At 44.7% G+C, this 24,008-nt stretch overlaps 1 protein-coding gene across 1 annotated transcript in view; it reads right to left on the minus strand.

The window, feature by feature from the left end:
* The window catches only part of IPO5 (importin 5), a 1,405,185-nt gene that overhangs the window by 426,996 nt on the left and 954,181 nt on the right, over positions 1 to 24,008 (minus strand). The window contains exon 16 of the mRNA XM_044071309.1: positions 21,689 to 21,821. Coding sequence (XP_043927244.1) covers positions 21,689 to 21,821 — 133 coding nt within the window. The remainder of the gene's footprint in view (positions 1 to 21,688; positions 21,822 to 24,008) is intronic.

Consider the following 24,008-nt stretch of genomic DNA (forward strand, 5'->3'; position numbering starts at 1 on the left):
GGGATGGAAGGTCTGGGACTGAAGAGGTGGGACAGCAGGGACAGCTTCAGTGGAAAGCCTAAGGGCCATGAAGGCATTGTATAAACTTTGGCTAAAGGCCTGCCAATCGGGTAAGGTCTCTGGCACTGGAGAAAGATGTCTAGTCTTTTGTTTCTTTCTAGAAGGCCTAGCAGGCATCTGGCTGACGGTAGGCCTAGGACTAATCGGTGGGATGGCAGAGTCTGAAGCGCCCATCGAAGGCACTGGTTCTCCCCCCACGTCTGGAGCAGGAGCCAGTAGGTCCTCCCTGGACCAGTCATCAAGACTGTGTGGCGTCCTGTAAGGTACCCACTTGTATCTGCTGTGGTGGATGCCAGGTCCTCAACCAAGCTGACGACTGCTACACGGAATAATAGATGGAGGCACAGTGGAAGTAGTAGGCTGCATGGACTTGGCCCTCTTCCTTGGCGATTCAGATTGGGGGGGGCGGTCAGAACCACCTTCAATTCTCAGGGTACAGATCAAGAGCCTGTAAACTGCAATGAAGGGTCTTGGGGGATAAACAATTGGAAGATGATGCAGTTCTTATAATAGTGTTCCCTACCCAAACAGAAAAGACACTGATCGTGGGTGTTCTTATGGGGAGTATGGCAACCACAGTTGCACTTACTCTTACCAGACATTAACAGACTATGAACTATACAAAAAAGTAAAGAATCCCCAATGGGGTACTTAGCTTTGTTTAGATTCAGATAAGACGTCCACGAGTATCAGGAACATCTGGCATACTGCTGAAAAGTTCTGAGAGCTGGTGTGTACAGACGTCACCTTTATGGCCCACATTCCTGCCTCCACATCAGACGTCCAAATGCACCAAGAGGGACTGAAAATCTTTGGAAACCTGACTGGACTACCTGGACAGAAGGGTAAACACAGTAGAATACTGCAACATTGGAATAGGACATCAGCATGCCCAATAAAGGACATTTTGTCTAACTGAAGTAGCTGATTCAAATGGTGACAGAAGCAGATCTGAATACAATTCAAATCACTGGTTAGGAACAGGTACTCTCAGGGATCTGAGGTGGAAGGCTCCTCTGAGGGGCACCTCAACACTGGAGTTAAGATGCTATGGACTATACCAGGACAGAAACTGAAAGACAAGTAGCAGTTTTTCCTGGTATTTGACCGCTTTCCTCTTGGATATTACCTACTTGTTCAAATTACTTCATAATACAGACTGAAATTTCCCAAGCTTTCAGTCCAAAAGACCAGAGGTTAAGGTGTTTAAGGTTCTTCCTCCAAAGTATGATCACCTCAGAGTGCAGGACCCATAGGTCCTCCCAGGAAATGTGGATTAGCTAGGATAAAGTACAGTTGTGTACACTTACCATAAATGTAGATGTTAGAGTATTCACTGTTGCAGTCATCACATTTGGGTTATCTGCTTGCAGTAGCCCTCAGTCGGACTGACTAACAGTCTTGGGTCCTGTGTCGCTTGCTGTCTCTTCTTCCGTGACGTCATGTCGTCAGGGATATAAAACATGCAGCAGATGCCATTACATCAGTTTTTCTTGCACCAGATGTCAGTTGCCCCCCTAATGGGAAGCAATTAAATCTATAAACATACAAGATTATATAAGCCAACAAAAAAGCAAATACACCAAAAAGCTTTTAAGCATAGTAAAGGAGAGAAGAGGTATAGCCAAAAGTCAGGGGGGCTGGAGGGAGGGTAACCAGGACTGCAACAGTGAATACACCAACATCTACATTTATGGTAAGTGTGCACAACTGTACTATGTTCTTCGCGTTTCACTGTTGCAGTCATCACATTTGGGTAGATTCCCAAAGCTAAGGATGGGAAGAGGAAATTAGACAGCATTAGGACCAGCTATAAGGCCCTGCAAGACTGCAGTGGCAAAGCCAGCTCTGGACTTAGAGAAAATTGGCAAATGGTAATACTTGGTGATGTACAGAACTCCAGGTAGCAGCTTCTAGGATGTCCCTGGGTAGGTACGCCTCTGAGAAAGGCTGTAGAGGTAGATGCAGCCCTGGTTGAATGAGGTCTGATCACCTGTGGGATAGGTTTTCCATGGTGCTTATAGCAGAAATGAAAGCAATGGCCTATCCATTTAGAAATGGCTGGCTTTGAAATAACCTTTCCCTCTGTCCTTGCAGCAAATGCCACCAGCAGCAGTTCAGAATTCCTTTTGAGGTTTAGCCCTGTCCAAGTAGGATCTAAGTTGACTGTGCATGTCTAAGTAGGATCTAAGTTGTCTGTGCACATCTAAGGAGTGCATTATCTATTCCCCTTTGTTCTGTGGATTAGGAAAGAAGATTGGCAAATGAATGGACTGATTAAGGGACACACTGGATACCATCTTTGGCATGAGAGGGATTGGTCCTGAGAGACACCCTGTCCACATGAAAGATGATGAAAGGCTCCACTGTCATAGGGGCCTGTAATTTAGATACCCCTCTTGCTGAAGTGATTGCAAAATGGAAAGCTGTTTTCCAATTAAGGAATTTTAAATCTGCAGTAGCAGCTGGCTCGAAAGGAGGAAGGGCGAGTTTCTCCAATACAAAGTTAAGGTCCCAGGCTGGAGTTGGAGCTCTGCTGGGTGGTCTTAAATGTTTGGCCCCTCTAAGGAACTGCTTGAGCAGTGGATGAGAGAAGAGGGGAGGTTCTGTGTTATAATGCGCTGAAATGGCTGAGGCGTGAATTTTTATTGAGGAAGACAGGCCCTTGAGAAGCATCTCAGTTAAGTATTGCAAAATCTGAGGAAGATTAGGCACTGCTGTGCTCATCTCTTGCAATTGGTTCCAGGCACAGAATCTTTTCTATTTTTCAGCATAAGATTTTCTAGTACTAGGCCTCCTTGCCTCTAAAATGATATCCATCACTCGTTTACTGAGGGATGGTAAAGGAGAGATTAGGTAATTAGCCAGGCTGCTAGGTTCAGTGTGTGAAGCTGTGGGTGTAGAAACTGGTTCTCCTGCTGAGACAGCAGGGTAGGAGACTGAGGCAGGTGCCATGGGGCCAACAGTGACACTGTGCAAGATGGGGTACCAGTGTTGGCGTGGCCAGTCTGGTGTAATCAAAATCATCCTTGGTTTGTCTTGCTTGATCTTTAGTAGTACCTTGGAGAGCAGAGGCAGGGGAGGTAAGGCATAAACTGATAGGTTTTTCCAGCTGAAGGACAGAGCATCCACTTTCCAAGCTCGTCTGTGGGGAGTCCTTGTGCAAAAGTTGTCCAACTGATAGTTCTGGTGGGAGGCAAACAGGTCTATATCTGGGCTCCCCCATTTGCTTATCAACATGTTGAAAATCCTTGGGTCCAGTTTCCACTTGTGTGGGTCCATGAGGTTTCTGCTTAGACTGTCTGCCAGTGTATTTAGTTTCCCTGGCAGGAATTGAGCCTGTAGATGCACTTGGTAGCTCAAGGCTGTGTTCCACAATGCCATGGCTAGTCTGCAGAAGGGGTAAGAATGCGTACCCCCCCTGCTTGTTTATGTACCACATAACATTAGTGTTGTCCAACTTTACCATTAATTATCCTGGAAGAATGTGGTCCTTGAAGGCTGTCACAGAATTCTGTACAGCTAACATTTCTTTTTGATTGATATGCAGGTGTATTTGACTTGGGTTCCATTTGCCCTGAATGCACTTCCCTGCCAGGTGAGCCCCCCATGCATAGTCTGATACGTCTGTTAGGGTTTGGGCAGCAGGGGTAGTGTGAATGGTAGTCCCTTGTTTTGGTGGCAGGCCTCTGCCCGCCAAAAGGAACTCTAGGCATAGGCAAGGTACGATAGGAATCATTGCTTCTAAATCCTGAGAATGTTGACACCATAGGCTTTTTAGATACCATTGTAGTTTCCTCATATGCAGTCTTGCATATGGAATTAGAAGAATGCAGGAGGCCATGAACCCCAAGGCTTGTAGTATTTGCCTTGCAGACAGCAGGGTTTTTGTGGCTACTTGTCTGAAGTAGGTTGTCAAATTAATTTGTTTTTCTGGCGTGAGGAAAGCCATCTGGTGAAGTTGTATTCAAGCTTGCTCCCAGGAATACAATTTGACAGGGTACCAGGTGTGATTTCTTTTCGTTTATGGTGTACCCCAGACAAGTTAGCACCCTGCACAAAGGCCAGATGTTTCAAAAGTATGTCCTGGCTTTCTACCTGAATTAGACAATCGTCCAGGTATGGGTATATTTGAATATTTCTTTGCCTGCAAAATGCAATGATTGGAGCTAGGCACTTTGTGAATACCCTTGGTGCAGTAGATAAGCCAAAGGGCAGTGCTGAAAACCCATAGTGCGTGTAGCCTGCAGGTATCTTCTGCAAGATTCCTTGACTGGGATGTGCAGGTATGCTTCCTTTAAATCTAGTGTTGCCAACCAGGCATCTTTGCCTAGCATAGGAAGCAACTGGTGAAGAGTCAGCATCTTGAGTTTTGGAATCACCAAAAAGGTGTTTAGAGTAGACCGGTCCAGGATAGGACGCCGTGAATTCTCTTTTCTGGGTACCAGGAAAAGTCTAGAGTAGAAACCTTGTCCCTTTTCCTCTTCTGGTACCAAGTGAATAGCCCCTATGCTTAAGAGAGAGTACTTGCTTTTGGGCCTCTGCCCACTGATTTGGAGGTAGATCTGGCCAACCTTCTGGAGTTGGTAATGCGTGGAAGCAAAATTTACATCCTTGGGACACTATTTAAAACCAATTTGTCCTGGGTAACGAGTCCCCACTTCTTTGCATGAAGTGAAATCTTTCCCCCCCAAAGGGGCAGACAGTTAAGTGCTTAGAAGTTTTAAAAATTCATTGAGACAGTTTACCATGGGGGAATTTTATTACTTCCAGATTTGGAAGTGGAGGCCCCCCCCCCCACTGCTTAGTCCTGTGCGTCCCCTGGGACTGAAGCCTGGGTGCTCTGCTGGGTCTGGGTTTGGACTGAAGGTCTGGAAGAGACAGGAAAGGACCAATTCTTAGAAGGCCAATGCCTACTAAAGCTAGGAGGTTGTACTTGTAAAAAAAATCCAACAGTTTACATACATTTGGCTTTTTCCTCCATCTTTTTTAGAATTTCTGCCTTGTTGCCAAACAGGCGGTCTAGATTTAAGGGAGCATCCAGTAATTTCGCTTTAACATGATCTGGCAAGGATTGTTCCTTAAGCCAAGCATGCCTTCTAAGTACAGACTCAGTTACAGCAGCCCTACAAGATGCCTCTAGTGAATCAAAACCACATTGCAAAGTATGTTACCAACTTGTTCAGCAGAATGCAAATTCTGTAAATCCTTATTTTCAGCACACTCAGGAATCAACATTTTCTGTTTAAGCAATCCAATAACATGCTGCTGATACTTTAACATATGAAACTGGCAATTAAGGCCCTAATGCCAGAGTTGCAGAAGTGTATACCTTCTTACCCCATCTATCCAGCACCCTGGAATCTCAATCAGAGGGGGTAGAATTTTTGGCAGTAGTAGCTTTAATACCCTTGGGTCCCTGTGAAATGGTTTCAGGATCCGCAGTAGGATTTTTGAAAAGGAACTTGAGAGTCAGGAACCCTGTAATATACATCAGGTTTTCTGGAAGCAGAAGGTAGAGAGTCAGGGGCTAAGCGCTTCAGAAAAGGCATCAACAATGTCCAGTACGGGAGGTATAGCTAAAGGCCTGTGCTGGGGCAGGAGTAAGAAATCCTCAAGCCTCTTTTTAGAATCAGAGAAATCCTGACTTTCCCAACGAAAATGCTCCCTGAGAGTATGCAAGGTTTCACCAAAAGAGTAATCCTCTGGGGGGAAGCAGAGGGAATAGAGTCCTCAGCATCAGAATCCTCATAGGTAGATAAGGGTAAATCCTGGTCATCAGAAGAAACAAATTTCAGAATCCTGGTCAGAAGTATCATAAGCAAACTCAGTCCTAGGTCTCGTAGAGGGGGAAGGTTGGCTTCCCCTGATTAAAGTAATAAGGTCTTCAGCCATTCTTATTTGTTTTTTACGCATAGAGGCCTGACCTTGTGGTCTGGGTGTCCGTTTTCTAGGCATGGTTCGAGCTTTAGGCCTTTAAGAAGAAGATGGTGTCCGTTTAATATGCAAGTCAGTAGGTTTGAATACACCCTCAGAAGCTGGTGCCTGCACAGCGGCTCCAGACCCATCCAAGGTAGACATATCCACAGGTTCCATAGTTGAAGCATCTTGCGGCATACCAGATTCTGAATGGGTCTCAGTAGCGGCCTACGAATCTGAAGTAGCGGGTATCAGGGGCTGTGAAAGCGCCTCAATGAGTACCGGCAAACTGGCTTAGAAGCGTCATTAGGCGGCCTGACTGTTTTTTTCGGAATGTTGGAAGTCGGACGGCTTACAGAAGACATATCAGGATAACTGAACCGAGCACCAAAATATTTAGAAGCTAAAATATACAGACGGATAGTTCGTGGTTTAAATAAGGCACAAAACAAACAGTAAGGTATGTCGTGGTCAGGGCCTAGGCAAGGAATACAGTACGAATGAAAATCTTTGCAGTATTTGCTTTCCACAAAAAATGCAATTACTGACTTTTACTGATATCTGTTTAGAGCAAGAAAAAGTTACCCCAATGGGGTACTTATCTTTTAGTTGAAGACTTCGGTTCTGAAACTCGAAAACGAAAATTTCAGGAGTTGGCCGACCGGCACTTGCCAACTGCTTCTGCTTCGGGCACCGCACGGCAAGAAAGATTGATGCAATGGCGTCGGCTGCACGTTTTATACCCCTGACATGACATCACGGAAGAAGAGACAGCAACCGACGCAGGACTCAAGACTTTGGTAATCAGGCCGACTGAGGGCTACTTCAAGCAGATAACCCAAATGTGATGACTGCAACAGTGAAACATGAAGAACATCACACCGGTCTTGGTCAGGAGCAGGGTAAGGAGGCACAAGATCTGTGGCCTTCGTCCGCTGACTAAAAAACATTAGAAAAATGAACACAAAGGCATACCAAACAGGCCTTGCTCTCAACCCTATGAAGAATGCACGGTCAGTGGTGCACAGAGTAAAGCAGAGGAAACTGACATTCCCCATATTGTTGAAAACTGGCCTTGGAGATCATATACATCTCGTAGAATGCCCATCTGCTTACCTTCCATTTTTCCAGTAGGCTTCTGCTTAAGTAGTTTGCCAGGATGCCTGCAATGCACATTGCAGAAAGTATATACACATGTCTAGAGTATACAGAGAAGGAAAGCAGTACAACCTTATATACATAAATGCATGTATTTTATATATAAATTCTATCTTACACACACTTTCTCCATTTATATGCTTTTGTTTTTAGTCACTTGTCCAGGTTCCCTAAGCAATAGTGCTACCCAAACAAGACCCATGGAGTCTGGCAGTCAGTTCCTGAAGAGCAAATGAGAAGGAATTCCTTCACGAGACGGAATTACAAGAACGATTTAATCTCAAGTTGGACGCCATTGGTCTTGAGAGTGCAATTAGTTCTCCTCGCATGCAATTGTGTGTGAAGTGGTTTGAGGATTACCACCTTCACATACCCAGTGCCCTGAAGGAGGCCTTGACTGACCTGGTTTGCTTGAAACAGTGTTGGTGAACCAGTTTTCTATCTTGGCCAGAAAAAGTGACACCTTGCACTCGTGTTCTTAGTATTTCTCCCAAGAAAATTTTGGAATAAGCAGAGTAGTGGCTCGGCCTTGGTTAAGATGTGTCCAGATGCAGTGAGAATTTGGCAGAGAGACTCCTACCTAAAGTTCCCCTCTGCAAGGCAATTTACACCAGGTAACCATCCAGAAACTGCTAAATGAGAATCCTACCTAGTCTTAGCTTGCCTAACACTAATCATGGGCACAGTACAGAAACCAAAGGGCAATGACTAGAGTGCTTTCAATTTTAATATAAGCCCCATTAGTGCATTCACATTGGCAATAACTCCATTAACAAGGTGTCAACACATGGGTACTAGGAGGCTGGACAGCAACTTGGAGCTCCGCTACGAGTAAAAAAAACTAAAAGCAATTTTCGCTTTACTTCAATTTAAATAATTTTCTCAATATAATCTAATTGAATTTGCTGTATTCAGTACAGACATTGCCATGACTTAACACCGACTAAAAGCACTTTTAGCAGTCTGCCTTTGAAGAACTGTAGGCTTGAATGAAAATGCAGCCCCACATAACTTAAGGAACATGCCTAAAGGCATGAAACATTTTTCTTTTCACACAAAAAAGTGCTTGCACTCACCTTTATGCAAGTTTGTCTTTCGGCCTTTCCCGGTTAGGGGTCGCCACAGCGGAACTCCGGTCTGCTAATGATTGGCAGTAGATTTTTTACACGCCGAGTTTGCCAGCCCAACACCCAACCTTCAGCGAAGGTACGCCCATTCACGCATGTCTCCACACAGAAGACGCTCTAGCAGCACCACCACCGCAGTCACTCACCTTTATGCAAGTGAATACTTAAAACAACTCTGAAGACTAAACATACAGAGCTGTGATTACGGCATTAATGGATAGGATGGAGGCGTTAGAAGTTAAAATATTTCTGGGTTCCAGCTCTAATTACACTAGATTAGTGTAGGTAAGCGTGTATTAGTTGACTGCCAAACTGATAAACACTAAAATTAAAAAGGTTGGCAATTACATAACTACCTACGCTAATCCAATGTAATTAGAGCTGGAACCTAGAGTGAAGTAAATGCCTCCCTCTCATCCATTAATGTTGTAAACATGGCTCCGTATGTTTATTCTTCCGCATTCAGAAGAAATCTTTAGAAAATCAGAAGGATGCAAAAAGTACAGTTGTGTACACTTACCATAAATGTAGATGCTAGAGTGTATTCACTGTTGCAGTCATCAAACTTGGGTATCTGCCTGCAGGTAGCCCTCAGTCGGCCCGAATACCAGAGTCTTGGGATTTCTGCGTCAGATGCTTTCGCCTCTTCCATGATGTTAGGTCGTCAGGGGTATAAAACATGCAGCAGATGCCATTACATCAGTTTTTCTTGTCCCAAATGTCAGGAGCCCTCAAAATAGGAAGCAATTATATGGTGTGGAACACCCCCAGTAAAAAGTAAATACCACTGCCACAAAAAATGGCCATAAAGAGGATAGGTAGAAAGGATAGAGAATACCAGGGGGCTGGAGGGAGGGAAACCAGGACTGCAACAGTGAATACACAAGAACATCTACATTTATGGTAAGTGTACACAACTGTACTATGTTCTTCGTGTTTCACTGTTGCAGTCATCACACTTGGGTAGATTCCTAAAGCTGAGGAAGGGTGGAGGCAGTCAAGTGTTAGGGCTGGCTAGCAGGCCTTGTAAGACTGCTGTAGTAAATCCAGCTCTGGATTTAGAAAAAAATAGGTAGGTGGTAATGCTTGATGGTGTGTACAGAACTCCAGGTTGCAGCTTCCAGTATGTCCCTGGTAGGGACTCCCCTGAAAAATGCTGTAGAGGTGGAAGTAGCCCTAGTGGAATGTGTTCTGATCCCCTGTGGGGTAGGTTTTTCATGGTGCTTGTAGCAGAAATGGATGCAGTGTGCTATCCATTTGGAAATGGTTTGTTTGGCAATGGCCTTTCCCTCTGCCCCTGTAGCAAAGCTGACTAGCAGCTGCTCAGACTTTCTGAAAGGTTTAGTCCTGTCAAGGTAGAATCTGAGCTGTTTGTGCACATCCGAGTGCAGGATCCTCTCTCCTTTATTCTGAGGATTAGGGAAGAAGTTGGTTTAGAGCCACACTGGATACCACCTTAGGCATAAAGGATGGGTTAGTCCTGAGGGAAACCCTGTCAGCATGGAAAATAATGAAGGGTTCCACAGCCATTAGTGCCTGTAACACACTCTTCTTGCTGAAGTAATGGCTAAAAGCAAGGCTGTTTTCCAACAGAGGAACTTTAATGCTGCTGAAGCAGCAGGTTTAAAAAGGGGGAAGGGTGAGCTTTTCCAGTACAAAGTTAAGGTCCCAGGCAGGGGTGGGAGCTCTCCTAGGGGGCCTTAAATTGTTACCCCCCCCCCTCAGGAACTGTTTGATGAGAGGATGAGAAAAGAGGTGGCTCAGTATTATAATGAACTGAGATGGCATAGGCATGAATCTTAATGGAGAAATATGGGCCTCTGTGGAGCAGCTCTGCTAGGTAATCAAGGATTTGAGGTAAGGAGGGCACAGCTGTGTCCTTTCCTTGAGATGGATTCCAAGAACAATATCTTTTCCACTTTTCAGCACAGGATTTCCTAGTACTAGGACTTCTGGCCTCAAGGACGACGTCCAGCACCTGCTTGCTGAGGTTTGCTGGTGGTGTCTTCAGGGGATATGCCAGGCTGCAAGGTTCAAGGTTTGCAACTGTGGATGCAAAAATCTGTCCCTCCTGCTGAGACAGCAGGGAAGGTGTGAGCTGTAGGTGCCAAGGCTGGCACTGCTGTCAGACTGCATAGGAGTGGGTACCAGTGCTGCCATGGCCAGTCTTGGGCAATAAGGATTGCCCTTGGCCTGTCTTGTTTGATCTTGAAAGGAAGGGCAGAGGGGGAAGGCATAAATTGAGAGGTTCTTCCATGTAAAGGATAGGGCATCCACCTTCCAGGCCTTCCTGTGAGGGTCCCTGGTGCAGAAATTGTTCAATTGGTGGTTCTCGGGGGAGGCAAAGCAGTCCACCTCCGGTGTCCCCCATCTCTGGATTAGAGGTTTGAATGAGTTAGGCTCCAATTTCCACTGATGTGGGTCCAGTAGATTTCTGTTCAAGTCTGTCAGGGAATTTTGTTTGCCTGGCAGGAATTGAGCTTGTAGGTGGCATTTGGTTGCTTAAGGTTGTGTTCCACAGGGTCATGGCTAACCTGCAGAGTGGTAAGAATGGGTTCCCCCCCTGCTTATGTATCACATAACTGTGGTGTTGTCTTTCTATCAGGAGCTGTAGTGGAAGGATTAAGTGTTTGAAGGCTGTCAGAGCATTCTGTACAGCTAGCATCTCTGACATGTAGGTGAATTTGCCCTGGGCTCCATTTGCCTTGAATGCATCTGCCTGCCAAATGAGCCCCCCCATGCATAGTCTGATGCTTCTGTTGTCAGAGTCTGGGCTGAGAGGGGTTGAGTGAAAATCAGTCCCTTGCTGTGGTTGCATGCTTCTGCCCACCAAAGGAACTCTGCCCTTAGACAAAGTATGATAGGAATCACTGTTTCCAGGTCCTGAGAATGTTGACACCAGAGACCAAGTACCATTGAAGTTTCCTCATGTGCAGTCTTGCATGTGGAATTAACAGAATGTATGAGGCCATGAACCCTAGGGATTGCAGTATTTTCCTTGCAGATAGCTGGGTTTTGGTGGCCATTAGTTTGAAATAGTTTGTCAAATAGACCTGCTTTTCTGGAGTGAGGAATGCCATCTGGGAAATTGTATTCAAGCTTCCTCCCAGGAATACAATTTGACTGGGTACCAGTTGAGATTTGTTTTCATTAATGGTGTACCCCCAGTGAAGTTAGGAGTCTTTTTACAAATGCCAGGTGCTTAGCTGACTGTCCGCCTGAAATCAGGTAATCGTCCAAGTATAGGTAAATTTGAATATTTTTCTGCCTGCAGTATGCAATGGCTGGAGCCAGGCACTGTGAATACTCTGGGTGCAGTAGATAAGCCAAAGGGAAGTGCAGAGAACTGATAAGTGTATAGAACCTGCCCTGAAACAGATATTTCCTGCAAGACTCCCTTATGAGGATGTGCAGCTTCTTTTAAGTCTAGGATGACTAACTAGAAAAACCAGAAATCCTTGGCTAGCAGTGGGAGAAGCTGCTGCAGTGTAAACATTTTGGAACCACCAGAAAAGTGTTGAGAATGGATAGATCCAGCATAGGGCGTCAAGAGCACTGGGCACCAGGAACAGTCTGGAGTAGAAACCCTGTCCCCTTTGTTCTACTGGAACAAGTTGAATAGCCCTGATATTTAGAAGAGAAAGTACTTGCTTTTGAGCCTCTGCCCACTGGTTTGGAGGAAGGTTTGGCAACCAACTTGGGGTAGGCAGTGAATGAAAGTAGAATCTGTATCCCTGGGATACAATGTTTAGGACTCATCGGTCCTGAGTAATGGACATCCAGTTTTTTGCATGAAGGGCAAGTTTTCCACCTAGGGGCACAAGTAATTGGGCATGGCTGGGAAGGATAATTGACAAGTCATTGTAAACGTTTTCCATGGGGGGGGGGGGGTGTGTGGCTTACCACTCCCTGTTTTAGAGGTGGGAGCACTCCATTAAGATCTCTGCATACCCTGAGACTGTAGTCGTGGTGGTCTGTTTCCCCTGGGTTTGGACTGAAGGTCTGGGAGGGGCGGGAAAGGAACAGTTTTTAGAAGGCCAATGCCTACTGAATCTAGGTGGCTGCACCTGTAAGAAATCGGACTGCATAGATTTAACTTTTTCCTCCATCTTTTTAAGAACTTATTCTGCTTTGGTGCCAAACGGTCCTGATTTAAAGGAGCGTCTAGTAATTTTGCTTTGACATGATCTGGAAAGATTTGTTCCTTCAGCCAAGCAGGCCTTCTCAGTACAGACTCTGACTGCATCACTGCAAGATGCTTCTAAGGCATCAAAACTACACTGCAAAGTATGTTTACCAACTTGGTTTGCAGAATGCATCAACTCTTGTAAATCTTTATTTTCTGCACAATCTGCAAGTAAAACCATTTTTTGTTTAATTAGTTCCATAATATGCTGCTGGTACTTCAACATGTGAAAAGTACAGTTTTGTACCTACCATAAATCTAGATGTTAGAGTGTCTTCACTGCTGCATTCATTACACTTGGGTTATCCTGCCGTCAGGTGGTCCCGCAGTCAGCCAGAGTTCCAAAGTCTTGGTCCGGCGTCGGTTGCTATCGCTGCTTTCCTGACGTCAGTGCGCCAGGGGTATACAAGATGCAGCAGACACCATTTTCTTCAGTTTTTCTTGTCCCAGATGTCAGGTGCCCCCAAATAGGTAGGCAATACATATTGCTAATGAAACATACATAAAAAGGTAAAACCAAAATTTTCAGTTACCAGCAAATAAACCACATAGGTAGTATAGGGTAGAAAAGCGTAGATTAGTCCCAGCTAAGAAAGAGGGGATGGAGGGAGGGTAACCTGGACTGCAGCAGTGAAGACACTAACATCTACATTTATGGTAGGTACAAAACTGTACTATGTTCATGTTTCACTGCTGCAGTCATTACACTTGGGTTGAATCCCAAAGCTGAGTTAGGGTGGCTGGTTCTAGAGAGGATTTGGGGTGGCTATGAGGCCCTGCAGCACTGCAGTAGCAAAGCCAGCTCTGGATTTAGAATAAAGAGGCAAGTGGTAATGCTTGGTAAAAAAGTGTGCACTGAACTCCCAAGTTGCAGTTTCCAAGATGTCTTTGGTAGGTACTCCTCTAAGGCAGGCAGTTGAAATGGCTGTTGCCCTGGAGGAATGTTGCCTAATGTTACTAGGTACAGGTTCCCCATGCTGTGTGTAGCAGAAATGGATACAGTGTCCTATCCACTTTGAAATGGTCTGCTTTGAAATTGCCTTTCCTTGTGATCCTGCAGCATATGCTACAAACAATTGCTCAGTTTTTCTGAAAGCTTTTGTTTTGTCCAAACAGAAACGTAACTATCTGTGTATGTCCAATGAATGCAGAAGTCTCTCCCCTTTATTCTGGGGATTTGGATAAAAAGTTGGCAAATGAATAGATTGGTTAAGAGCCACACTGGATACTACCTTTGGCATAAATGAAGGGTTTGTTCTTAAAGAAACCCTGTCTTGGTGGAAAATGATGAAAGGCTCCACTGCCATTAGTGCCTGTAACTCTGAGACTCTTCGTGCTGAGATTATTGCCAGAAGCAGAGCAGTTTTCTAGGACACATTTTAATTCTGCTGAATTGGCTGGCTCAAAAGGAGGTAAAGTTAGTTTTTCCAAGACAAAATTGAGGCCCCAAGTTGGTGTTGGTGCTCTCCGGGGCGGTCTTATGTTTTTAGCCCCTCTGAGGTACTGCTTTAGCAATGGATGAGAGAAAATAGGAGGATCTGTGTTGTAATGAGCCGAGATGGCAGAGGCATGGATCTTAATGGATGAAAAAGGTAGTCCTTTGTCCAGCATCTCAGTTAAGTATTGTAATATCAGAGGAATATTTGGGAGAAGAGGGTCAAAGCTTTGAGCCTGGTTCCAGGTACAGAATCTCTTCCACTTCTCTGAATAAGATTTCCTGGTGCTAGGCCTCCTGGCCTCCAAAATGACATCCATAACAGCTTTAGAGAGAGGTGTTGTCTGCATGACTACGGAATCTGCCATGCAGCCAGGTTTAAGGTTTTGAGCTGACTGTGCAGGATCTGATTGTTTTCAGTCAGAAGGTGTGGAGTTTGAGGTAAAATCCATGGTGGGCCTTGAGCTAAGTTCTTTAAAATCGGGTACCAGTGCTGGCGTGGCCAGTCTGGGGCAATCAGGATCTGTGGTTTTTCTTGCCTGGCTTTTAGGAGTACCTTTGAAAGGAGAGGTAGTGGTGGGAAGGCATAAACTTTTAGGCTTTTCCAGCTGAACGAGAGAGCATCCACTTTCCATGCTTGTGTGTGATAAGTCCTTGTGCAGTATTTTTGTAGTTGGCAATTCATTGGGGAGGCAAAAAGATCTAAGTCTGGGCACCTCCATTTTTTCGTTATGCTGAATACTTGTGGATTTAATTTCCACTCGTGAGTATCAATGATGTTTCTGCTTAAGTCTGCCAGAGTATTTTTCTTTCCTGGCAGGACTTGTGCTTGCAAATGAACTTGATAGGTTAGAGCTGTGTTCCACAAGGTCATGGCTTGTCTGCATAGGGGATAAGAATGAGTGCCCCCTTGCTTGTTTATGTACCACATAACTGTGGTGTTTGTCTTTAATAATAGTTGTCCTGGATGCAGAAGGTCCTTGAAAGCTGTTAGGGCATTTTGCACAGCTAACATCTCTTTTTGATTGATGTGAAGATGCATTTGGTCTGCGGCCCACTTGCCCTGAATATATTTTCCTGCCATGTGTGCTCCCCAGGCATAATCCGAAGCATCTGTTAGTGTCTGCCTGGCTGTGGGCAGAATGAAAGGTTGTCCCTTGAGGTGACATGCCTGTGCCCACCATCGAAACTCCTGTTGTAGGCAGAGAATTAGTGGTATTACTGCTTCCAAACTGTCACAGTGTTGAGTCCAAACACTTTTTAGGTACCATTACAATTTCCTCATATGCAGTCTGGCATAGAGAATTAGTAGTATTCAGGATGCCATGAATCCCAAGGCCTGCAGATTTTTTCTTGCAGGGAGTTGGGTCTTTGTTGCCATCAATTGAAAGTACTGAGTCAGTTGTCCTTGCTTGCCTGGCGTGAGATAAGCCATCTGGGCCGTTGTATTTAAGCTGGCACCCAGGAATATTATCTCTTGTGACGGCACTAGTTTTGACTTCTTTTCATTTACTGTGTACCCCAGGCAAATTAGCAACCTTTTTACAAATGCCAGATGCCTTAGATGTCCTTGCTCTCTGCTTGAGCAAGGCAGTCGTCCAAGTATGGATATATCTGAATTCCTTTTTGTCTGCAAAATGCAATTACTGGTGCCAGGCACTTTGTGAAGACCCTGGGTGCAGTAGATAAGCCAAAGGGCAGTGCAGAGAATTGGTAATGCATTGAACCAGCTATAAATCTGAGGTATCTTCTGCAATTTTGTCTGATAGGGACATGCAGGTATGCCACTTTGAGGTCCAAAGTAACAAGCCAAGCCTTCTTGCCCAGCATGGGTAGAAGCTGCTGTAGTGTCAACATTTTGAATTTCGGAACATCCAGGTAAGTATTGAGAGTAGAAAGGTCTAGCATGGGTCTCCAGGCTTTGTCCTTTCTGGGGACCAGGAAAAGTCTCGAGTAAAATCCTTGTCCTTTGTTCCTGCTGTGGCACCTTTTGAATAGCTCTCATGTCCATGAGGGCTGTAATTTGTTTTTGTGCCTCTGCCCATTGATTTTGTGGCAGGTCTGGCATTCCTTTTAGCCTTGGTAGAGTGTGAAAGTGGAACCTGTAACCTTGAGACACAATATTCAGAACACATTTGTCTTGGGTGACTATATGCCAATTTTGAGGAAAAAGTGCTAGTTTTCCCCCTAAGGGAGCTGCCAAAAGGTTAAGTGCTTGGCATTTGAAGGGGGAAGTCATTGGGACCGTTTCCTATAAGGCTGTGACTTGTCTTCACCTCCCTTTGGGACTGAAGCACCCCACTGTCGTGGTCTGCAAGAGCCTTGGGGCTGAGATCTGCCTCTTGGGCATCTGTATCTGCCTCTTTGTGGTCTATCTGACACTGGAAAGGACCAATTCTTTGAAGGCCAATTTCTGCTAAATCGAAGTGGCTGTACCTGTAAGAAATCCTTCACTGTTTACATAGATTTTGCCTTATCCTCCATTTTCTTTAATACCTCTTCTGCCTTAACACCAAATAAAATATCCTGCTGTAAAGGAGCATCCAATAATTTTGCCTTAACACGATCAGGTAACTTTGTTCTTTTAACCAAGCATGCCTTCGAATCACAGATCCTGTAACTGCTGCTCTACAAGAAGCCTCTAATGAATCAAAACCACACTGCAGAGTACGTTTTCCCATTTGTTCAGCTGCATGCAATAAATCCTGCATTTCCTTATAGTCAGGATGTTCTGAAGTTGTAAGCATTTTCTGTTTTAATAGATATTAAATATTGTTGGTATTTAAGCATGTGAAACTTGCAGTTTAAAGCTCTCACTGCTAAAGTTGCAGAAGTGTAAACTTTCTTCCCCCATCTGTCTAATGCTCTAGAATCCCTGTCAGAGGGAACTGGATTTTTAGCCGTGGAAGCCTTTACCCCTTTGGGACCCTAGGAAATAGTTTCTGGGTCAGCAACAGGGTTTTTATAAAGAAATTTGTGAGAGTCAGGGACTCTGTAGTACCTGTCTGGCTTGACTGGAGCAGGGGGCAAAGAATCAGGATTTAAACTGGATTCAGAGAAAACATCATCCACAATATCCAACACTGGCGGGAATAGCAAGGGGCCTGTGCGCTGAGGCAATAAAAGAAAATCTCTGAGCCTTTTCTTGGATTCTGAATAATCCTGGCCCTCCCAATGGAAATGCTCCCTCATGGTAAGATTTCCCCAAAAGAGTAATCCTAAGGAGAAGAGGCTGAAGGAATTGATTCTTCAGTATCAGAGTCCTCATAGGGGGGGTAGAGAGTATCCCTGGTCTGAAGAGGACTCAGAAGAAATGGAAACCTGGTCAGAGGAATCAGTCTGTATCCTGCCTAGGCCTTTTATCAGGAGGGGGATGGGAATCCCTGATCAGAGTAATTAAGTTTTCGGCCATTTTGAGCACCTGTTTTTTAGACATGGAGGCCTGTCCAGGTGAATGCTGTACTTGCTTCTTTGTCTTTAATGGAGTTTTAGACTTGGCTGTAGTTTTTATGGTAAGCTGTGAAGGTTTGAAAACACCCTCAGAAGCCAATGCCTGCTCAGTGGCTCCGGACCCATCTGAAGGGTTAGTTTCCGTAGGCCCAACACCTTGAGTATCCAGAGGCCTAGACATCTCCACGTGGGAGTCGGAGGCGGCCTGTGGCTCTGAGGTAGCAGGTGTCAGGGGCTGCGAAAGCACCTCACTGAGAACCGGCGACTGGCCTAGAAGAGGCTTCAGTCAGTTTTGGGCCTCCGATGCCTGTCCTTATACTTGTCTTTGCGTTTTTTTGTGTATTCCGGTCGTCGGTTGTTCCGACCGCATGGTATAATTAAACCTTCGGCCAAAGTAATGGCGAGCAAAATCAAACAGACGTTTAATAGTGCATTTGTTAAACCTAGCACAAAACCGACAACTAGTGACGTCGTGGTCTGGGCCTAGGCATGGAATACAGCAAGAATGGAAATCCTTATGAGGTATTTGCTTCCCACAAGAAATACAATTAACTTTTACTGACATCGGTCTGTGGCAAGAAAAAGTTTCCCCAACGGGGTACTTGCTTTATTGAAGACTTCGGTTCTGAAATTCAAATTGAAAATCTCAGGAGTCGGCCGACCGGCACTTGCGAACTACTTCTGCTTCGGGCACCACGTGGCAAGAAAGACTGAAGAAAATGGCGTTGGCTGCATCTTATATACCCCTGGCACACTGACGTCAGGGAAGAAGCGACAGCAACAGATGCTGGACCAAGACTTTGGAACTCTGGCCGACTGCGGGACCGCCTGACGGCAGGATAATCCAAGTGTAATGACTGCAGCAATGAAAGACGATGAACATCTGGCAATTCAAAGCTCTGATGGCAAGAGTTGCAGAGGTATATACCTTCTTACCCAATCTGTCTAAGCTTCTTGAATCCCTGTCTGAAGGGGTAGGGTTTTTGGCTATAGTAGCCTTACTGCCTTTAGGCCCCTGGGGAATGGTCTCTGGATCCACAATAAGATTCTTAGAGAAATTTGTGAGAATCAGGTACTCTGTGTAGTACCTGTAAGGTTTTCTACGGGCCAGTGGTAAAGGAGTAAGACTGGATTCCATGAAGACATCTACAATATCCATGACAAGGGGTATAGCTCGAGGCCTGTGCTGAGGCAACTCAAAATTCTCAGTCTCTTTTTAGACTGAGGATAGCCCTGGCATTCCCAGCAGAAATGCTCTCAATGTATGCCAGGTTTCACCAAAAGAAAAATCCTCTGGAGGGGAAGCAGAGGGAATGGATTCCTCTGCATCTGAATCCTCATAGGTTGATCAGGGTATGTCCTGGTAATCAGAAGGGCCAGAGTCATCGGACTCCTGGTCTGTAGAATCAGAAGAAACCCAAATTGTTTTTGTCTTTTAGCAGGGGAAGGCTTGTTTCCCCTAATTAGAGTAATAAGGTCTTCAGCCATTCGAAGCATTTGTTTTTGTGGCATGAGAGCTTGAGCATGTGCTTTGGTTGTCGGTTTTCTAGGCGTAGTGTGAACTCTGGGCCCGAGAAGCTTGGTAGTTTTAGCTAAAAATGAAGTCTGTTTAATACGATCGGTAGGTTGGAATAGATCCTCAGAAGCCGGTGCCTGCACAGTGGCTGTGGACCGATCCAAGGTAGAGACATCCACAGGTTCCATAGTCGAAGCATCTCGCAGCATACTGGACTCTGAATGGCTCTTAGTAGAGACCTGCGAATCTGTGGAAGCGGGCATCAGGGGCTGCAAAGGTGCCTCACCGAGTACCGGTGGACTGGCAACTAACTTAACAAAAGCGGTGGCAGTTTTGGACCTATGCAGCCTATCTTTACGTTTTTTCAGATCGATAGTCGGGGTTGCTTATCGAAGCCATTTCGGAATACTGAGAACGAGTGAAAGAATTTAGCAACAAAGATAGCCAGACTACGAATGGTTCGGGCATTAAACAAGGCACAAAACCGACAGAGGGACGACATGGTCTGGGCCTAAACAGGTGACGCAGAAAGAATGAAAATCTCTGAGGTACTTGCTTTCCACAGGCAAGACAATTAACTTTGACATTGGTTAGAGCAAGAAAAAAGGATCCCCCAATGAGGTACTTAGCTTCAGAAGACTTCAGGTTTTGAAACTCGAAAAATGAAAATTTCAGAAAGCGGCCGACTGGGACTTGCAAATTGCTTCGGGCTCCTCCACGGCAAGAAAGACTGATGTAATGGCATCGGCTGCATGTTTCATACCCCTGACGACATGGAAGAGGCAAAAGCATCTGACGCAGAAATCCCAAGATTCTGGTATTCGGGCCGACTAAGGGCTACCTGCAGGCAGATAACCCATGTGTGATTACTGCAACAGTGAAACATCCACATCAGGGAACAAGCATACACCTGGTTTGATGTCTTTACTTCACCCACTTGACTCTTTCATGGCTACAGCACTGGCCACACTGTTCTGCTACTCTTCTGCAATGCTAGATTTCTTGCACATCTAAGCAACTTTTTATTTTTTAAATAGTGTGCGACAAAAAGTTTACAATTTTATATATGATGAAACTCAAGCAACACACAAACTAAAGAAACTAGTCATCAGCAAGGCTTTGTTGAGGACTTTCTGGGGAGACCATGCCACAAAAAACAAACCAGTACCAAGGTTACAACAGAGAAAACCGCATTTAAAGAATTCGACCTGGAATGGACAAATGAACTCAGAGCAGCTGTAGTCTAGACAAACTATGAACCTGAGCATGGGGTGATAACTCTCTCCACATCTGACTTCATAGTAAAACCCAAAAATGGAAGGCAACCCGAACTGGATGGTCAACAATGCTTTAGAATTACGATCAAAACAGAAATTTGCCTGCAAAAAAATCCAACCATATGGAATAAGACTGTAGCAGTGCTCCTAAAAACACAGTAAGCATCATGTCCAACTAAGATGCACTAATACACACAGGACTCATCTCAGCACATACTTGAGATAATTGACCAAATGAAATCAGTCTCAGCAAGACAGCTTAGCCATACGACCACTGTATGAACTCCGCTGCTTTAAGATCAGTAAAAGTACTGGTTGCTGACCAATTGGCTGTGGCAACGATCTTCTACAATAAATTCCATCCACCATACAAATCAAGCAAAGTCCAAAGGACACAGCCCAGAAGAACTGACAGCTAAGCAAATACGCAACTATGGGTTTGCATCCTGTGCAAATAAATCTATTTGGAACTGATGAACAGCAACAGTCCTGGTAACCCAACAGGTTCATAGCTTCATAGGTTCATAGATAACTAGGCTAACTGCCCCTGCAGGCCATTTTTTAAGCCTAACTAATTACCATATGTGAGAATCAAACCCTGCACCTTGTGTCTGTACAGTAAACACCTTAACCATTATGCCAACCTCCCACCCCTCAAATGCAGTGCAGATCAAGATTAAGCAGTTGTCCCCTCGGGAATGATTTACCTGAGCAACCCAAGACAAATGCTTGGAAACTTTGGATAAGACAATTTCAGCATAAGGACAAGTACATAGTCTTACCATATGTAAGGACAGTAAACTGCTACAGTGCTGCAATTTTCCAAGCAGAATTAACTTCAATTGCTGCAGCCCTAGTATATGCATTTATGGCATGCCCACATGATGGCATGACTCCTCACTTTACGAGTATAAATACAGATAATTTAGGCCCAAGAATGAATGGAGTCCACAAAGGATTCTACCCCATTTAAGACTATCCTCCTTAGTAATGCAGTCTGGCAACTGATGCCTGGTACCTAGAAATGCAGAAGTATAAATCATGGCAAATAACTTTAGTCTACCCTCCTTGTCACCTGACAAGGCATTATTGATGGGCATCAGTCTCAAACCCCTTCTTCCATCAACTAAACTGCCTGCTGATCTACCTCCCTCTAATCACCAATGCTGATGTCACTTTAGCAGCTCATTTTTTTTCTCATGGGTTAAAGTACATGCATTGCTGGGCACTGCTGCTTAATGCAGCCCTAGTATATGCATTTAAGGTATCCCTGAACTAATGATTACTTTCCAGACAAGGAAAGAAATATATATTACAAGAATAAAAATTGCTTGCAAGTCCCAGAGAGAAAAGTGAAGGCTTGGTCATACCCACAATTTAAAAAGCTCATCTTTCTGTCAGACTTCTGATCACGAGTGAGAGCCTTTGGCAAAAGGTGTTAAAGTGAAGATTGACTGAAGCATGCCATCACCATATAATTTCCTGTTTATTGCATTCACACTGCTTAATTATGGATAAAAAGTACTTCCAGTGTTACATTAAGAGCACACATTTCCTTACTGTCTAAAAGTGCTACTTCTGGCTTGATGGATGCAGTCTTCATCAGTGGGCCCATGACAACAGGCAGGTACTGCTGGAATTCTTTCCCCAGAATTTTACACATTCTAGCCCATGCAGAAATCATGTAGGATATCTAGGCAAAGCAACCATAATTACAAATTAAACTTGGAAACACTACTGATTTCAGATTAACAATTTACATGCAATATTTTTTACAAAACGAGCAACTTGAAGCTTAAAATGAGCACACATTATAGAACCTGTGGAGAAAAAACAGTGCAGTTGAGAACTTCATCTTAGTAGCTATTATCTCTTTTCCTGAGGCAACAAATGTGGCACATGAAGTTAGCCCAGAACAAAATGCAAATTTGTAAGCAGTAACCGGAATCCTTCCCTCACTGCTCTATCGGGCCATCTTATCAGGCATTAGCACTCTGAAAAGACTGGTTGAGGAAAACTGCACCTTAAACCTATCTCTTACCAACCAGTCAAAAGCTAGGAAACCTGATCCTTAGTTCTTTCCAAGCAGTTCAAAAGAGCTGCCCCCAAGTGGTGACCATGAGGAACTGGCATTTCCACAGGTGCGAACTGCATGGTAGATGCAATGTGGTCTAAAATGCTCAAACACCGTCAAGCAATAACTTTTTACTCATGTACAGACATCCTTCTGCCCTCTGGTGTGTTGCACAGGCCTTAACCATTCTGGCTTCTAGCAGGGACCCCTAGGAAGACCATCCTGGCTGATGCAAATTAGACTTCTGCTCATTGTGGAAGCAACACAGTCTGTTAAAGCAATTACCAATGCAAACTCAACTTCCTCCCACTGCATGACATCCTGATTGCGCCTGAATACAGAGACCTTACAATTAAGGGCAGGATTCTACAGTTCCTTCTGCTAGAAGGGGAGCGACTAGAAACTCCTTGTCCTTTTACACAGATGGAAGGCCTCCATTTTCTTATCTGAAATGGATGGATGTATATCCTGGAAGAAAACTAAGACTCACTGTTCTGTTGCTCTAACAGAAGTTGTAATGGGATGCCATACAGCTCCAACTTGGGGGTAAAGTGCTGTAAGTAGGACAGTAGGGGATGAAGAAGAATTGATACGATTGGTAGTAGAGTTTACTGGGTCCCAAAATTTTCAAGGACAGTAGAGAGAAAAGCATCACATTTCTGCTGGGGGATTTTAATCCCCAACTTCCTGTTACACATCCCACACGTACGCATATGATGGGTGGACATACAATGCTGACATGCAACATTTCAATCCACTTCTGTGGCAAGTCAGTTGATCCCTTCACCTCCCCATTTAAATCACCCCACCTTGTGTACTCCCAGCCTCCAAAGATCTAACAAGTATGCATGTGTGCATCCTCCTCCTTAGGATATGCATATTCCACCTTACCTTGTCATGCCTCAGGCACCACAGCTGCTCATCTAACTCTGGTTAGATCGGCCATAAAGGCTTACTCCTCTATCCCATCGCATAGCTAATCTTGCTACCATCTTTTCTGTTTAGCCTGCCGCTTTCCTCCGCCCTATGGGTTGATGAATATGACAGAATCCATGGCCGGCACTTCAGAATCTTCGGGTCCAAAAGCACCAATTCTTCTACAATGCTCTGCACACCTAAATTTCCCCAGAATGAATCTGCCACATCATACCTGACCTGCACAGAAAATCCTAACAGATAATGGAGGATTAGACCAAAGGGTCACAGACCTCAGACCAGCCTGCAATTTCCACCAAGAGTCACAAACACCAGTAACGACCTGGAAGGGGGAAACTGAGGGAGATGGCTGAGATGGATGAAAAACTACACAGATCAAGCACTGTGGTAAAAGTGCATAAAGAATAGTGTAAAATCTTACCGCAACCATAAATATCCTCTTCCACGTTGCAGTATTCATAATCTTTGGGTTATCCTCTACTTGACTACCCAAACGTCTGGCCAGTATACAAAAGCTTTAGTCACTGCAAGGTACGCAGGACATCTAATGCTGGCCATAGGGTCCATGAGCCATAAAAGTGAAATCTTCATGTACCTTTCCTCAGCAATGAACTCCCAAGTCGGACCCCAGTCCCAGGATAGCTGCACAAGTCCCGTGTCATCCAGCAAGGCATTTTATATATTCTCTCCCCATCTACATATTTCTATATATAATCTGGGTAGGAGGAAGGGATAGAATACTGCAACATGGAAGAGGACATCTATGGTTATGGTAAGACTTCACATAACTACTCTTATGTCCTTCAAGTCCCATGTTGCAGTATTCACAACCTTTGGGTGAGTGCCAAAGCTCAAATGGAAGAGAGTGGT

This window comes from Protopterus annectens, chromosome 5.part0 (assembly GCF_019279795.1).
Source record: "Protopterus annectens isolate FY-2018-M chromosome 5.part0, PAN1.0, whole genome shotgun sequence".
NCBI classification, from domain to species: domain Eukaryota; kingdom Metazoa; phylum Chordata; order Ceratodontiformes; family Protopteridae; genus Protopterus; species Protopterus annectens.